The 18,692-nt window shown below is 36.3% G+C and overlaps 2 protein-coding genes across 2 annotated transcripts; both read right to left on the minus strand.

Moving 5' to 3' along the window:
* Nucleotides 1-637: 637 nt before the first annotated feature.
* On the minus strand, nucleotides 638-9,678 carry LOC103706107 (ras-related protein RABA2a-like). The gene is made up of 2 exons (XM_008790113.2): nucleotides 9,387-9,678; nucleotides 638-1,648 (listed from the first exon to the last, which is right to left on the minus strand). Exons 1-2 carry the CDS (start codon nucleotides 9,558-9,560, stop codon nucleotides 1,157-1,159), a joined length of 666 nt encoding a protein of 221 aa, XP_008788335.1. The 5' UTR covers nucleotides 9,561-9,678; the 3' UTR covers nucleotides 638-1,156.
* A 1,913-nt stretch (nucleotides 9,679-11,591) lies between these two features.
* On the minus strand, nucleotides 11,592-15,117 carry LOC103706106 (GDSL esterase/lipase At1g71691-like). Its single transcript, XM_008790112.2, has 5 exons — nucleotides 14,816-15,117; nucleotides 13,667-13,788; nucleotides 13,290-13,529; nucleotides 12,520-12,769; nucleotides 11,592-11,960 (listed from the first exon to the last, which is right to left on the minus strand). Exons 1-5 carry the CDS (start codon nucleotides 15,114-15,116, stop codon nucleotides 11,725-11,727), a joined length of 1,149 nt encoding a protein of 382 aa, XP_008788334.2. The 5' UTR covers nucleotide 15,117; the 3' UTR covers nucleotides 11,592-11,724.
* Between the last annotated feature and the right edge of the window lie 3,575 nt (nucleotides 15,118-18,692).

Raw genomic sequence — 18,692 nt, forward strand, 5'->3', positions numbered from 1 at the left:
TTTTCTAAAACAGATATTATTTAGTTGAGAACAAAGTTGTAGGCAAAGAGAAGTGAACACAATCTTCACATGGAGTCAAGTTTTTTCATGGATTCGTTTCCTTATGCACAATCCATCTTGGATAAATGAAAAATGATTTGCCACTGCCTGTGAGGCATGGAGATGAAATTTATGTAATTTTCAATTAGTTAAACAAATTATCATCAAGACTGCAATTATAATATAAAGCATCAAACGGCTGGCTGTTTTCACTATGATGAACCTAAACGGGGATATATCATATCCTACGAAGAAAACACACACTAATATAGAAGGAAAACAACAGGGAAATAACAGGACAACTAGGAACGAGATGGCAATTTAGTTGGCAAATAAGAAAAAGAATTTGACATATAATTTGTAGGAGAAATTGGCCTCCCTAATGGATCAGCTTCTTAGCTAGCTAATCTGTAGCAGAATAGCATTGGAGTCCAGACTGTCGACAGGTTTGGTGCTGTAGTCATTAGTTTTAAATCAGTGACCCTCTTATAAAGCATGAGGGTACAACTCCTAGCAGTGCTTGTGTTGAGTACAGCTTCCAGAACAATATGACCCTTCGAGAACACATATTGCATGCAGAAAATAAAGAGGGATGACATAAAAGAAACCAAGATTATCACCACTCATCATACTCAGCTATGGGTATGAATAAGAATTCTACAACAGAACCAAGATGGCTAAAATAAAAGAAAATCGCATTCTGCAACAGAAAGAAAGCAACTTTTAAGAAAACTAGCAGAAAACATGCTGACGGCGCAGGCTCGTACAAACAACTGGGAACTGCTGCACATAATTCTTGGGGAATCAATTTGCAGTTAGCACCTGAACGTTTCCATAATTCCCTTCTCAGATTGGCTGTGGAACAAGAGCAACTGACTACACAATCTCACCATCAAAACACGCGGACAATTCACTCTCTTTGTGGGGTTAAAGTATATATTTCCATCCATATTTCTCAGAGGGGCTGAAAACTAAAAGGAAAATACATTGATATACTAAAGATGCAGTAAAAGGCCACCTCAAATGAGCACGCGATCCCAACTAACGCACACAAATTAGCCAACAAGCTCTGATCCCAAAATTGTAGCATGTCAAAACATAGGCCAAAGGAGCGCCTCTATGTGGAGCAGCATTGCTTCTTTGTATTGTCAACATTCGTAGCTGACACCTCAATGGTCTTCCCCTCTTTGATGCCTCCAGTAGGTCCTGGTGCAGGCTCCGAAGAGGACAGAGGTTTCTTACTGATGATTCGATATATTTCTGACAGGATCATCTGAAAGGCTTTCTCTACATTTGTGGCCTCAAGAGCAGAGGTCTCAATGAAGGACAGACCTTCCTTCTCAGCAAAGCTCTGTGCATCCTCTGTGGCAACTGCACGAAGGTGCTTAAGGTCGGTCTTGTTACCAATGAGCATAACCACAATGTTGGAGTCAGCATGGTCACGGAGCTCTTTAAGCCACCGGTTCACATTCTCGAAAGTTGTGGCCTTGGTCACATCATAGACTAGGAGGGCTCCCAGTGCGCCACGGTAGTAGGCACTGGTTATTGCCCTGTATCGCTCCTGGCCTGCTGTGTCCCATATCTGTACTTTTATTGTCCTTCCCTCTACCTAAACATTAGAAGAATAAATAAAACAAAATATTGGGACAAAATAGTTGGGAGACAAACATATTAAATGTCAGCTTTGTTGTCATATTTTGCTGCTTACGACAAACTAAATAAACAATAGATTATATTATAAAGACAAAAGAAGAATTTGAATTGAGACCATAGAAATGAAATTTTGAACAAGGTGAGCTGAAGCTTTGTTCTACAGTCTTACATCAAACATTGTTAAGGATGCATTTGCATGTACATATTTTCTGAAATTACAAGTTATAATTCTATACAAATGGCTACATAATTGCTTGTAGCAAAAATCCATAATATACCTAGAAATAATTTACCTCCTAGAATATCTCAACTCTTAAAATTCAGAAATTTTAAATGATGCAAAAGGACAGCTCTTGAAATTCCAAAACATCCAAGTGCAACCTGAATGATAGAACAACCAGAAATCGTGAGTGTCATAGTGTCAGAATGTGAGGGATTTGTTGCATCGTTCTTGGTTCCTTACCCTAGTTTGAAGAATCTCAATGATGGTTTTGTAAATTATGATCAGTCAAAAGATGTTTCAAAACCTTGCCTTTTCCCACCATTATGATGCTTTTGGTCAATGTTTGGCAGATTAGGTCCATAGCTGCTCGTAAACGTCACCAACCAATGTATAGGGTCACCTAAAGACTCTTATTGTGAGTCAATATTGCTTCCAACTACTAAAAGCTCATTGGAGCAAGCAGTTTGATGAACAGAATGAACCCAATGTATTTGTTTCCATTTGAGAACAATCAGTTAACATCAAAAACTGATTCAAAAGATGGAAAAATCGACAGCTCTACAAAAAAATAAGTCCTTCGGAAAAAACAATAAGCAACAAGAAAAAAATAAAGCAGATTTATATGAACATATTGAAACTTGTTTGGTTATCTTTGCAGATCATAAAATTTTTATATCAAATATTCTGACATACCCTAATGAAAATGTTCTCTGAAAAGCAGATAAATAATGCATAAAAAAGTATTAATTTGAACATGAGATGAAGATGATCAAATCATGCATAAGCAAAGGAAGGAAGAGAAAATTGCAGCTTAGAAACAGTTCATCATGAATCCCCAAAACAGAAGTCTTGCAGGTTGAACAGAAAAAAAGTTTTCAGCTTAGTTGAGGGAAAAATCATGATGTTCATCTTTTGGAGTGAAGGAATATTGTCACAGGTTGAAATGGCTAAAGGCAAAGGGGTCCCAAATTGGTGACAGCTGTTCAACTAACAGATATTTGCGACTAATGCAAATGAACTTATGTTTGTTTCAGCTGAAACTAATCATATACCTGCACAGATTGCTTCATACATAGGAACCAAATCTTGCTACTAATTTTTCAAAAACACTTCTACAGAAACTTCAAGCCAAAGCTGATCAATAGAGAGATGCATCAAAATGATATTGCTGTAATCTTTGATGATTACACTCAATAATATGTCTGTATGATTTAGCAAAGCATCATTTGTTCAGAATTCAATGTCGCACAAACTTAATTATTCTAATATTCTATTTCTCCCTAAATTTTTTTCATGGGACAAAACAATAGTGGAGCATATCTTGTCTTGATGTTAAATCAGTCTTCATTTTTGTTTGATCACATTTTGATTAAAAGTGAACCAATATATAACATTGATTATATTTCGGACCGTCGTCTTGTGAGAACATGAGTCTAGAAAGGAGTTTCATAGCTAGCACAAAGTAAAAGAGATCACGAAAACATAGACATCACCTGAAATTCTACAATTTGAATGCCCTATCATTACTTGACATAGAGAAGAAATTAGAATAAGTACAGGAAGTATAGTCTAGAACAGGGAATTATGACTTATAATGGAATTGGAAACTAGATAGCGTGCACATGCATTGTGCATGCAGATGGCAAGAATGAATCGTCATGCTAAATGCTAAGGATAAGCATCACATGAACACATCACTCTGGTTTACTTCTTGCTCTCTATTTTAAGGGTGGGGAGAAAGCAGACAAATGCACAGCCAGAAGTGGAAGTATATTTACTATATAAATACTGGAAAGGATCTTTGATCCAAAAGGACCATGGCCATTGATATTTCCTCCACATCACTCTTGGCTTACGTCTTGCTCTCTATTTTAAGGGCGGGGAGAAAGAAGATAAATGCACAGCAGTGGAACTATATTTATCACATAAATACTGGAAAAGATCTTTGATCCGAAAGGACCATGGCCATTGATATTTCCTCTCACATGCATTAGAGAAGCCAACTCTTGTAGTAAAAACTACACCAACGCCTCCAAACTGATCACCCATTAGAGGAAAACCCAGTTCTTAGCTAAGATAATCTTGTGCACAGCCTCTAATATCACTAAATAAAAATACTGGCATGACAAACTAACTAATTGCTAAACATTTGACGAGAAGAACTTAGAGGACAAGGAGGGCCTAGAAATGAAGGCTTATTACTTATATTAGATTATCAATGGCAAATACATGCATAGGTTATACATCAAGATTTGCAATCTCGGTAGCGGATCCCATAACAATACCATGTTGATATAGTGTCAAAACACCCAGCACGGGGGTTGGTTTGGCATACCAGCACTCAGTACACTACCCATCCCGAGTATCAATTTGCTACCCATATTGTACGTTACGTCCAGTATAGGGTAGTATGTACAAGCTTGCAAACCTTGTTATACATTAATGCATATCCAAGAAGAAGAAACATTATGATCATATCAATGATGATTGTTAAGTTCTCAAATAGCTCCAGTGCTACTGTAACAAAGTTATTTCAATTAAAATAAGGACAATGACAATCAAATCTACAGTTAAGCCTCCTAAAAACCAGACCAAATAAAATGACAAGATAGATTGGTCCTTAATCAACCATTAGTCAAATGGACACATGCACTGTATATTCAATTGATGTTGGATAAAGTAGGAAGTATCATAAGAAATAAACTTCTACAACGTGCATTTTTAAATAAAACATTTCACAATATAATTTATGTTATTAAGAGAAACAATAATTCTAATATTTATCTCATGCTGATTATATTTTTGATAATTAGATACATCACAAGAAGTAAATGCAGTGCATAATGAGCACATAACGATAGTGACAGTCATGGTTCTGTACAATGTTTATTATGATAGCTTTAAGCACACCTCAAAATAGTAAGTACACAACGATTGCTATAAATTTGTTATGACAATTATAATAATGTTAAACAACAACCATGATGCCTATCAATTATTTAACCTAATAAAATGCATGAAATATAACATTTTCTATATTGATATATAAATAGAGTATATACGAAAACAATATTGATATACAAAAATATATAATTTATGTAATAATATTTATATACCCTCACGTCATGATGCTGCCTATATCAAGTATAATTATGCTGGCCTAATGATGCCCAATCTTTTAAAAGCAAATTTTAGAACAATAAATGTTACAATGTTATGATCGAGATACTTGTTTCAGACATGCATTTTATAAAATACTTTTACAACATATTCTTATATAACAACCATTGATTGTCTTCTATCATTGTAATAACAGCCATTAGATAATAGTAGCAGCAGTCAAATTTAATTTTGATCATCTCATTATAAGAAAATATCACTTAAACTTGGAACTTAGTGCAACTTCAAAAAATATTACTTTTACACAGTCAAGTAAAGTCATTGTAATGGATTCAAAAAGACAATTGATAATGACAGGATAACAGTTAAATATATTATTTTAATATATTAAGGTAGATTAGAAAAATTATTTTTTTTTGAAAGAACATTGCTTAAATCTACTATAAAGACACAAGAAAGATACACTAAGAAGAGGTGGAAATCCAATTTATATGTGATGTTACTCATTCCTGCAATCAGTTTGTTATTGGTATCCAAAAAATTTTGGGAAAAAAAGGACTTTCTGTGGCATCTGGCATGGAGTGGAGGAACGAGGTTTTAAATAATGTGTTATACTATTATAATGGACCCCACACCCATACTGCTTTTGAATGTTATAATGATTATAATGGCCATTATTTGCCTCGAAAGTAGCCATTCGGACTTTAATATTTAATAATAATTATTATAACAATTGTTATAATGATATTATAATAAAAAAGACAATAACAGAAAATTAACATCATTATCTTTCCCTTCACTTTCCATTGAATAAAAAAAATTGGACTGTACTATCAACTCTAGACAAAAATTTGGTATAAAATTTTGAATATTGAAAAATAATATTTTATTTAAAAAAAGTATAGCGATCATTATTTATGTTATAACAAACCATTATAATGGTAAATAATATATTAAAATGGTTATGTTTTACTCATTAATGTGACAATGGGCGGTCGAAACTGTAATAATGGCCATTGCAATGGTTATAATACCATTATTTTATACCTTGGGGAGGATGAAAAAGAAGGGAAATAAAAAGTTTAATAACTTGCAAATATAACTCAAAAAGACACTCAGCTAGTGTGTTGTATTCTCATTGTTCCCTTTGAATTAGCGCCATGAATTGTGCCACAAAATGAAGTGCAGTCGATGATGCAAACAGCCGCCAATTTTTTTAGTGTTTTTTATGGGTTACAACATCATTGTTCAGAAGAAAATAAAAAATTAAAATTAAAACCCCATCCAGACCAATTGCCTGGGAGAGGATAAAAGTATCATGAAGGGAAACTCCCTTCCCACTTTAAACTATGGGTATAAGATAGGCATGGATGGCTTCACTTCAGCACCAATTGTGATTGATGCATTAACTCTTGCATTGGGTCTCCTCATTCTTTTGAATAACGTTAGTCCTCAACAGTCATTTGAAAAACTCTATCCTCTTAACCTCTAGAAGAAAGTCTTCAATATGTCAATCTCCCTGGGTTGATTTCGTGACACTTGAGCTGATAATATAGGCCTATACATCTCATATATACAACTTGAAAAGCAAATTCTTGACAAATGATAAAAATAATCATTGAGAAGTTGAAAGAATACACTAGATTTTCTTTCATTTTTTTGGTAGGTGGGATACAAAAAGGAACTTTGTATACCATGGCAAGTGCAAGGTCAATCATTTAGGCAGAATCAAGTTCGGGAATGAAATAAGTATAAGCCTTGAAGAAAAGGAAGCAAGCTACTTGAAGGAAGGGCTTTCAACTATTGACACTGAACAGACAATTGCATGATAAAGAAAAATGATGATGATGCTGTAATTTGCATGTCCTTGGGTTGGAGTCCTTTTCTAGTTTGGAGCATTATGATCTCCTAAAGGTCCAATTCAGCCTTAACATGGATGTTTTCAGAAAGAAGTGAGGAACAAAATCTTATCAGCACAGAAATAAGTAGAACAATAGGAATCGATGGACAAAAGTGCCATATGATTATTTGTTTAAGACGGGGCTAGATTTCCCACCAGGTATTTCAATTTGTCATAACAGCAACTTATGAATAAATGTGAATATCCCTCCTTAACATCCAGACTACATCACCCACCAAATGAAAAAACCCAAAATAATATGTCTGGAGAATGTCTACCAAGGCAGCAGAGCATTTCATTCCCTTAACAACAAATTCTTGGGAGATAGGGAAAAATCCCCTCATGTTATAAGGTCCTGGTAAGATTCTTGAGGGGAAAAATAAACAGCTTTAATCTTTTGGAGCAATGTATCTTTTAGTCAATCCTCTAGTGTTATGAGGTCCATTCACAGCGTTCGCATGAAGACCTTGGACATTCATAAAAGAATATTTCATAGATTAAAACACTGTAAAGTAGCTACATATTTTTCTCGAAGAATATCACATTTTTTTGCTCCTTTTTATATAACTCAGACCGCTCGCACTATCAACTGTTTAAGCAAATTTTTCTATATTGAAACACTCTTGTATCTCCACTTATTCCACACACACACACACACACACATATATATCATACTACATCATATTATATCATACTTCCTGATTTAATTTTAATCTTCATCAAATGTTTAAGATAGCAAATAGCTATATAAAGATTTTATAGTTCCAAAAAAAAAGTAAGTGGTGTGCTTCTTCAGCATCCTTCCCGTGGAGGACACAATCATGATACCTTTACAATTTCCTATAATTTTGTTCACCATCAGTGTTGTATCTATACATTCTATGTACCTTTCTATAACCTTATATATTATAGACTACATCTGCCCACAAATTACATTGGCTTTATGAGCCACTAAATCAGCTCACCGTTTGTTGTGAATTCTACATGCTAAGTCATTAAAAGAGCACCCTTTGGAGACCAACAACCAAGCATCTTTTCTACCACAAATTTAGACTAGTTCTCCTTTGAGTGAAGTCCCACAAAATAGGAGGCATCTATTAGCATGGTTCTTAGAAATCTAGCATCTCAAGTATGCAAGGCACGGTGAATAACAACTTTACTTATGCTTATTTAACAAAGTTAGGGGATTCAAATGGTCAAACAACATTATGAAGACTCCCATGTTATTATTACAGGTAAGCCCTTTAATATATCGAAACTGGTAAGAATGGCATTGCAAATACACTGGTAAAGAGGTCAGAGGATAAAATAGTGAATAAACAGATCTTCCAATGTCATGAAACCACCTATTTGAAAGATCGGTGAAGTGAAAGACAATAGCACAAGCCATTGTTTCCATACTAATACATTTCAAATTTATCATTCACCATCCTTTGAGTTTATTCTCTCATCTTTGCGATTATTAACCACATCTCCAAAGATTCTTCATTTACACACCATAAATTATTTATAAAAGTAGATATAAATAAACAAAATAAGAAATTGACTTACTAGTAGAAGAATGTAAAAGGATATTGGTTTCACTTTGAAAGGGAATACCATATAGACTTCTTTCTCAAAATCTACCACTTTTATGGAATTCAAGAACATGACTGGAGGCCTTGAACTCATTGTCCTTTCCATATCAAAAAATAGTTAAATGAAGAATTAATGCATGAGAACCTAGGTGATTTAGTTTCAGCAGTCCTTTTGAAGTAATAGTTTCAACACCAGAATAGATGGAAGAAGGGTACAAGAATCTCAAAGGTTGTCAGATATAAGGTTGCTAGAAAAGGTCCAAACTTAGAATGCACTTAACTTGAACTCCATAAGTTGCAACCCAAGGGCAAACTTATTTGGAAGTTGAAGAGCTAATGATAAGAAACTTGCGACATCCTAAATTCATGTTATTGCATGGGTAACATTGTAAATGCGTATCAAGTGGTGGTGTTCGCCGTGTTAAATGCAGACCCATCCAAGAAGAGCTTGACAATATGCATACAGAAGGCATCATCTTATGTACTAAGCACATCAAATCGCAATTTCTAATTTCGGGGACAACAAGTTCTTTCATATCCAATTAACTTTCCATCAAATTGCATTCAGGAGAACAAAGCCAAGAAACAAGTAGGAAAAAAGCACTTTTTTTCCTTGGAAGATTAAAATCAGATCAATCATTCAATGCACCCGGAACAAAAAGAATTCACGAAACATTGACGATCCCTGATGTTCATATGAAACGGGTATGGAGAAATTACTCATAAATGCCCCCAAATTCAACAATAACCGAAACCCAAGGCCAATTACGAGAGCCAAAAGAAACCCCAATTAGAGAAATCGAAGAGAAATCCAGAGGCAAATCTCAGAAAAGAAATAAAAAGAGAAGAAAGAAGGGGGGGGTTGGTGGATTACTTTGAGGGTGCGGGTGGCGAATTCGACGCCGATGGTGGACTTGGAGTCGAGGAAGAACTCGTTGCGGGTGAAGCGGGAGAGGAGGTTGGATTTGCCCACCCCCGAGTCGCCGATCAGCACCACCTTGAACAGATAGTCGTACTCCTCCGCCGGCCCCAACCCTCGCCGCGCCATCGCTGCGATCTCTCTCTCTCTCTCTTCGTTGAGCTCCAAGAAAAGTCCTCAGCAGTAGTTCCGGATGACAGGTGATGATAGAGAGAGAGAGAGAGAGAGCATTTTTTATCATTCTAACGAACCGTGCTGGGGGTGCAAATATTCCTCGAAATGCCGACCAAGTCCATAGAAAGGTGACCTCATACAGCAATCATAGTTTGGTCGTCGTAGATTCCGTATAAATATATATATATATATATATATTTTTAAAATTTTTTTTACTGCAACGGATAAATACATCTAAAAAGCCAAAAAAATAACTATGTCTCGAACTCGAAGTGCTCTAGACAACTCTCTTTTACTGACCCACATAGCTCCTAGAGTAGTTAGCTACATACAAGGTCATCCAATCCGCAGCGATCCACTACCATAACTCGAATATCCCTGAGCAAGAAGTGGCACCCACCTACACTACCGGTGCCCTTTTAGATCTAGCCAATCATCGTAGCTAAGTCATTCTCGATCAAGACTGCACTGGCCCGCAGAACATGCCGGGCTTGATATATACCAGCCCAAGCCGCCCTTAGCTCCATCCTCGGAACAGAGATATCAAAGATCTGGCATCTACTAATAACAACAACCCTAAAGTCCGAGCCTCTAATGACGAAACTCGCACCACCCCTCCTACCACCATCTAGCACGCATCCGTCGAAATTGACCTTGAGAAAACTTGAAGTTAGAGGCTCCTAGATAAAAAAAAAACATCATCCGTGTTGTGGTATATATATCTTCAAACTATACAATTGGACCCGTCTATGGCATCAATACATTTTCTTGTTATCATTTTAACAACACCAAAAAAAAAAAAGAAGGTATAAAGACTTGCAATTGATTATTGATACGAGTTTTTCGAGAGATAACCTTGATTCTCATCAACTAGCGATGAGCTTGAGTTAGGCTTGATTTGACTATAATTAATCCAAGCTTGAATATGATCTATAGGCTCAAATTTAGCTGCAAACGTAGTTTTTTCTCCTTTTTGGCTTTTTTTTGACAAAAGCACCCAACCTGATCACATGCAATTAGTAAAGTTTAAAATTGGCACGTGCGCGCGCGCATGTATGAGTTTTTACAGAAACTACTTATAATGAATACTGATGGAGGAGATGGAAATGAGTTCATAACCCATTCCAATAGATGGTCATGGTTTTTGAACAACCGAGTAGCTATCGATTTGGAAATTTTTAAGAGTGGTTTTTGTTTGAAAAAGAGAAGGTGGAAAAGAGATGCAATTACAAACACCATATATCAATAATGTTATTACAAAGTTCTGATTTCACTGTAACATTATTGATATATGGTGTTTCTTCTTTGTCATCTCGTATCTACTTTAGTTCATCTTTCCTTCTCAATTCTAACGCATTCTCTCTCTCCCCCTCCCCATTTTGTACAGAGGTTATATTACTCTACAGCCCAAAGAGGCATATATCAAAAAATCATGAAGCAGAAGTTCATCTCACTAGCACTCCATGATCGGAAATAAAATTCATAGCCTAATTAGCTAACCAAACTCCAACGCATTCCATCCATACCACACTACCATATGGTCTCACTCTGCACTACTGGACCTTGTGCTTATTTTCTTATGCATTCTTATGATTGTTGTTATTTTTATTTTCAATTTGAGATTTGTCTCCCCTAATATAGTATAGTATGGTATAATATAATGTAATATAATATAATATGATGCCACTCATCAAAGAAATAAAATATAGTTCAAACTCAACCATCTTTTTCTAAAAAATAATAAATCTTGTTTAAGATCTAGACCAGATCCCCAGGTCCGAAGATCATATCATACCGAGCCTAGCTAGGCTAAAACCAGTGCGAGTCACTAGTTGACCTGACCCATTTGCAACCTTATTCACCAGCCATCCAATGAAGCCCAAAACACAATTTACGACTAGAAACTCCTTGTGTCCCTTTCTAATTTTCAAGAAGAATTGAATTAAACATGAGGTCAGAGAGAGAAAACCACATGGAAGTTGGCATAGGTCAAAATAAATTCCCTCCATTTTTTTTAGTTCCTTTCCTCGTACATCACATGAAACTACTCCTCACTTCCATCAAAAGATTCAAAACCCATCTTACTCTTCTTGTCTCTCGCATCCATAGAGACTAGTTGCTAGTTTTGTTGAAGTTCCAAGCCGGCGAGCTGCTCTATGTTCATGGGGTACGCCACATCAGTGCCGCCACTGAAGGCTTTCTTTGCCAATATGACGTTCACAGCTGCCGTTGGGTGGAAGGCATCCCAAAACACATACTTATTTCTATCAGAGCATGGAGTCTGGAAAGGAAGGCAGGTGATCTGCCCACTGTTGCGTCCAATGCCGCAGCACCCACGGTCAATCACGCTAAATCCTACAAAATTAAGAAAAATTATATATATATAAATTAATTTACAGCTATATAAGTATAACAATCCAGAATCTCACTCAAAAAGACTAGCTGGAAGGTATTATTTGGGTTACTTGATCCTGTTTTCTGTTTTCTGTATAAGTATCCAAGATCTACGAAGCAAATAACTAAATTTAAAGTTCTAATCTACTATCTTGAATTTACCCCTCGCTTTCACTTCTTTAGCTGCATCTTTTCTTCTTTATATTTGCTGCCATTTGGAGGAGTTTTGTTGTTTCATTATCTCCAATGGAATGTGAGTGAGGCTTTCCCCGACTCTTTCTCTCACTCTTTTCTTTGTTTTTTTCTAAAAAAATCTTCTAATCATTACATACAGCATTTTAGTTATGGTTGCCCATTTTAAAATAAAATCATGTACATATATATTAGATTACTAAAATATTTTCAGCCTATTTTGAAGGAAGAATGAAAGCTTGGGCTATCTCATTAGGGAAGGATTTAAGGAAAACTAAAAGAGCAGACAATCAACAGAAGCCAGTGACACTCAAATGGAAGCAGTTACCATAAGATGTGGGATGGATGAGAATATCCCTGATCATCCCGAAGTTATCAATGTATATGAACTTGGCACCAGGGAGATTTGCATTGAGGTTGTCAACCATTGACTTGACCTTGTTGTTGAAGGGAATCAGAAGATTATCAACTTCAGGCGAGCAATGACTCGAAGGATTTTGTGCAAGGATGCTTGGAATACAGGCCATGGATCCTACTCCAGCGATCACAAACCTCCGAGCTCCAACGTTGTATAAGCTCTACATGAAAACAAAACATTATTATTAGTTTTTTATTTTTTTGAGAAGATGGGTTTTCCAATAGATTCATTTCATGAGGTCACTAAATGATTACAAGCTGAACTAAAGTAGAACTGGGCAAACCAGAAAACACAACATGTTTAGTATATTAAAATTATCGACGTTTTCGCTGTGCAGTGAAGCTTCCCTTAAATCAGACTCTTCCTCTCTTGTTAATCTTCTTCAGAGAAGGCATGGTGCAATAACTAACGCCATTAAGAAATTGAAAGGTTGATGCTAAGACTGAAATTAACTATACATTAATTCAAGCAGTCAATTCAAAGCTCTCTCTTTATTGGCCGCATTTTGGCATGGTACTCATGAATCAAGAACATGAGCTTGGAGCCTCATGAATCAAAGTTGGGCGATCAATAAATTGAGTCCTTGTACTTACTGTCCTTAAAAGATTTCCAGGTTGGCAAGCCATTTCATGGCTACTAATCCAACGTAAAACAATGGCCGGTGTGAGAAACCAACTTACAGCGAGCTGGCGGGAGTACTGCCGGACCAGAAGCTCAGCAAACTGCTCGGCATTGTACACGTTCCGTGTATTATAGTTTGGCATCAGATAGTTGTTTAGGTAGTCATTGCTCCCCATTCCCACAAAGAAGATGCAGCGAGCTATGGCTTTGGCAACATGATCAGCGCCTAAGTTGCCGGTGATCCGATCGAGCGTCGACTCGAAGTTCCTGATCTGCTGATTGAATGGTATCCTCCCCACCTGCATCGCCAAGTTTTTTGATGAACCATCAGAGAGACATCAGTGATGACAAAGTGTCATCTGACATGCAAGAAAGCTACGTAGTTAGATGCATGGTTCTCTCAGGGATCAAGACTAGCTACTGTAGAGGGACTTACAAAGTTTCTTCCGGTGATGTCTAAAATTCCAGCAGCAGCCGAGGCATAGTTAACACCATGAAGGAGGTCTTCACCAGAAGCTTGGGAGTAAGGTGGAATAAGAGGTAGTCCAAGGAGAACGGCTGCAAGAGAAGATATAGGGTAAGTTAATAATTTGATGGTGTCATATACTATACTGATGGTAGTTTAGAGCTGAGGAACAATTAATACGCAGGTGGGTTTCACCACACATTCATGGCAATGCCAGATGAATTGGCAGATATATAGATTAAAAATAACAGGAGAAATACATGAATATACTGGCGCACACTGAAAACACCATAAGTGCATGGAGTGAATGATGAACAGGGTGGACAATAAATGGAGTCCAGGAAAAGTATTATATGCCTGGAATTGAAGTTGAAAAATTGGTGGATATTAGAGAGTATTAAGCATAAACTCATCATATTTCTTACTGGCTTAGGCTGCTTGTGGTCTTCATTTGTTCTCCATAAATCAACCTTAGACATGAACCATGGAGGATTAAAAGAAAAATGTTCCAACAAGATCAACTTTAAATAAACAAAAGTAATTAAATACCACACATAAATACAATGTGATGAAAGAGATCTCAGTGAATTTGATACAAAAATCTAAGGCACATATATATATATATATATATATATATATATATATATATATATATATATATATATATATATATATATATATACATATATATATAAGAGTTTAGTATTTTGTGAAAAATATTTAATCTCGATACTTCATCAAAATCTAAAATAGTTAGGAAGTAGTTTAGTCTAGCGAATATTGATAATAAAACAAGTTTGATCGCTAGTTAATGATTAAAATAGGAAAGCTGGTTCCATCATGCATGAAATTTCAAATTAAACAGTCGGATGGGCTTCCTCCGAATTTTGCACCCAAGCTGTTTGAAACCATCCTTCTCTCAGGTAGTAGACAACCCAAGGGTGTCAAAAAACTCGCAGAGCTCCACCCAAACCCCCACCACCACCCATGGCTTCCACATGTATGCTTTGATATCAACTCTCGTAAACCCATGCAGGCATGTTCCTGTGAATGGTGCGGTCGTACTGAAGGCAAGCCAAGTCACAACCAAGAAAGGCAAGAGAAGGGTCGAGGACTCGCCTATCTCATCCACAATGGTGTAGCCATTGGAGAACCTCCCGGTCGGCCCGCCGGCAAAGTCGATGCCATAAGGGTAGTAGTTTGCCTTGGCAAAGGAGGGGATGTTGTTGTTGTTGCCGTTGTCAATGAGGGAGTCTCCAAACACGAACATTGCCGGCACCAATTCCCTTCGGCCATTGCCACCATCTCGTGCAACTGGTCCTACTGCTTCCTGAGCTATGGAAAAATTAGAAACTATCGATAAAGCTAGGAGGACATGGAAGAAGAATATGAAGAGCATTGGGTAGCTAAACGTTGCCATCTGAACGAGATACAAGGTGGGGAAGGAAAGGAGATGGGTTGATATAGAATGGGAAAGTTGAGAAGGGTGGAGGGTGGTTAGAGTGGTATCAATGCACCTTACCTGTGCTCTTGCAGAGGAGTAAATGAGCATGTGGGATGGAGTGCAGAGAAGGCAGAGAACCGTGGTATTTTGGGTATTTTGCTGGAAAAAAGAAAATTCTATGACAGGACCGTGACTAGAGTACCTCCCATTAAGATCTCTTGGCTCTTGCAAATTCTTAGCAAAAAGTTTGCAGTTAGTTCTGAGGAAGACGGATGGGTTTTAGAAATAAGTCAGATTTTCTTCTAGTTTTTTGATATCATTGGTAAACTTTCTTGTCAATTTCTTTGAAAGTGAACCGTTGGCAGGTTCCAAGAAAGAGGTAAGGTTCTTAAATGCTGGTGGAGGAGTGGATTTAGAGGTTTCAAACTAAAAGAAAGTTTCATAGGCATGCAAGTTTTAGCCTCCAGAGTGGAACTTAGTCAGAGCTTGTTTTTTTAAAAAAATAGGAAATTTCATCTAGATTCTTCTTTGACCTGACAAATCTTTCGTGCACTTGGCTTGGCTCCTAGATGATCCTCATCTCATGGATCAATGCTAGGGTAACTCAAAAATGTTACTCAGGCGTTTTGATACCAATCACCTTGCTTCATTAAAATGGAACACGACACTAATTCAAAGGAGCAATGAGAATACGCTCCCCTAGCTGGGTGACTTTGGGAGTGATTTTTTTGAGTTATCTCAATAAGATGCTGGACTATCTACATAATCTCCTTCCTTTTGATTCAGATTTTAAATATTGAAGACTAATGTAAAAATTTTGAGTAACAAAAAGAGCCAAATGGATGAAGCCTATAGAAATCAGAAAATAAAATATCAAAAATTTTGAAAAAAGACTAATGAAATCTTTAAAATCCCCATTTTTTTGTGGTAAAACAAATGATTTAAATTAATCAAATTTAAATACATCTATAGGAATCAGAAAATAAAATATCAAAAAACCGAATAGAAAAACTCATAATATAGATCTTATAAAATTTATATCATCCAATCAATTGCACTACTAACTTTTTTATAAATATATCACACCTCAATTAATAGCAGTGAGGGCATCATTTACCAACAATCCTATACAAATGGATGAAGTCTTCTATGAATAGGAGGTGGATCAAAAAACTATCCGATAAATGTCATAAAATCTCTCTAAATAAATCTATGAAATATTTAATAAATATATACCATAATTTAAATCTTTCCAAGCTATAATATTTTTTTTTATTAAAACTATAGTATAAAAAAAAAATAAAAATTGCTTGCAGCTAATAGTGTACTACTAGTACTTTGTATAATAAAATTTACTCCACTAAAAGCCTTTTTTTCATTACATCCTCCTTTGAAAAAAAAATAGAGATTTTTTTTTTTGGTTAAGGCAGATAAATTATACCTGCCGAGTATGGATGCATCCAATAAAATTAAAAAATAAAATACTTCGAAGTGCCAGGGGTAACTCTTCATTATCAGTCCATATGGTCTATCGGAATGACTGGCTACATAAGCAACCATCCAATCTACAATTTTATTAGCTTTTCGGAAAACATGCAGGCATGTAAGGTCGCCCTATTCCTCATCATTATAGTGAAATACTTTTGATGTAGTTTTGAAATATTTTATTTTTTAATTTTATTACATGCATTGGTAGTTTGGTACCAGATTTGATAAAAGAAAAAAAAAAAAAAAAGAGGGGGGGGGGGGGGGGAATGGTTGACCGGGTCCCCCTCCTAAATATTTTCACGCGGGAGCTGCCAGTTGTCAGAGCTGAGTCATCGTGGCAGCAGAGACATGGCACATGAAGTGATTTATGAGCTCCTGTTGAAAACTGGTTGCAAGTCAAACAGAATTCAATCGGCAATCGAGTCAAAGGACAAGCGGACTCGTGGGGCCCGCCGTTGTGGTGGGTCCATGGATGACCCCAAAACTTTTTCGTAGCACTATTTCTACAAAATGCGAATCCAAATTTATTGACCTCTTCTTATAATTGAGCAAGGTTTTGATTTAAAGCCACTTTCATTTTCCATGGATTCCTGTTGACAACAAGTCCAAATTGGTTGTGCAATAAATTTCATATAACATAGAGAAGATAGTGGCTTTATCAGGATAAATTAATTTATGTGCACGTAGGAAAAAAAATATTTTAATTTATTTTATTTACTAACTCCATCGTTAATCAATCAGGTATTGCACCTGCTTTTGCTTCAAAAAAAAAAGAAAGAAGAGAAGGTGTAGATTTTGTGATCCGGAGTCATGACTTACAGATTATTGCTGTGGATGGGGCAATGGATAGATGGGCTGACATCTATATGGGCGGAGCTCGGGGCAGCATGAAAAGACATCTCCTACACGAGACAGAGGCTGAGGGCGGAACGTATCATCCTCGAGGGCGACTCGGCCACGATAATCGACTGAATACGTGAGGAGGGGCAGATGGGGATGAGAGTCCTCTACTCGGTGACATTCGGCGAATGGTGAGAGAATGTAGTGCTTTTCAGGCAGTGTATGTATATCAGGAGGCAAACAGGGCTGCCAACTCAGCCACCTCTTATGCAGTATAGCACTTCGGAGGGGTCTTATGGATAGACCACGAAGTCCCTCCTTCACGGTTATACCAGATTTTTGCTCTTGATTCTTTTGATTGTACCTACCCTAGAGTAGGATGAGCAGCAGTTGTACCAAAAAAAAAAAAGCCATAAAATAAAGATGCAAGCCGGATGTTTTGTGGAGGAAAAAAAAAAACTAGTGATCATTTACACTTTTAATATCTAATGTTTAGATGTTTTTGCTGTTTTTCTCTTAACTTTTAAATATTAGAAATAACTGTGGCTATTACATTGTGCTCCATCAAATTGGAAAATTGTATGTGTACCCTACTTTTCAAAATAGTATGTCATGAAGCAATCCATAGACAAGTTTTCTAGCATGCTGAAATTACCAATTCATCTCAAATTATCAAATGGATTTTAGTCTTTTTCTTTTTGTTAGAGTTGTGTAGTGCTAAAAGCCACTTGCATATAAATTGTAAATATTGATTGGATAAGGTCAAGATGGGAGTGATGATTAGGCTGTCTAACATGATAACCATCATGGTGGCATAATATCCATAATAGAATAGCAACATGGTCAAGTATATATGTGAGGATCCAGACAATAACTTGAAAGATTTTTGAAAATATTTTTTTACAAAATTATTATGATTAATAATTAATTATTTCAAAAAATGTGCACTAATAGCTTTTATAAAAAAGATATCTAATATGATCTAGGATTCTAATGAACCATGATATCATATGATTAAGAATTTCATAGTGCAATGATCATATAAAGACACCATAACAATGTGGTACTAAATTGTAGGATATAGCTTGTGAGGGAGGCTAACCAATTTCATCCTACTCATCATGAAGTTTAGTTATGCGTTATGGACTTTATATCTCCATGTTAGATCATCTTGCTAATGTGCGATTAAAATAGACATGAAGGAGTAGGTCATTGGTGACCATG

The sequence above is a fragment of the Phoenix dactylifera genome, chromosome 1, assembly GCF_009389715.1.
Source record: "Phoenix dactylifera cultivar Barhee BC4 chromosome 1, palm_55x_up_171113_PBpolish2nd_filt_p, whole genome shotgun sequence".
NCBI lineage: Eukaryota > Viridiplantae > Streptophyta > Magnoliopsida > Arecales > Arecaceae > Phoenix > Phoenix dactylifera.

Bases quoted from the DNA above. Each gene is read 5' to 3' on its own strand.
- LOC103706107 (XM_008790113.2), bottom strand. From the start codon at position 9,560: ATGGCGCGGCGAGGGTTGGGGCCGGCGGAGGAGTACGACTATCTGTTC. The intron at 1,649-9,386 runs GTAATCCACCAA...TCTAATGTTTAG, and splicing joins TCGCCACCCGCACCCTCAAA to GTAGAGGGAAGGACAATAAA.
- LOC103706106 (XM_008790112.2), bottom strand. From the start codon at position 15,116: ATGGCAACGTTTAGCTACCCAATGCTCTTCATATTCTTCTTCCATGTC. The intron at 12,770-13,289 runs GTAAGTTGGTTT...GTTTTCATGTAG, and splicing joins AGTACTCCCGCCAGCTCGCT to AGCTTATACAACGTTGGAGC. The intron at 11,961-12,519 runs GTAACTGCTTCC...TTAATTTTGTAG, and splicing joins CATCCATCCCACATCTTATG to GATTTAGCGTGATTGACCGT.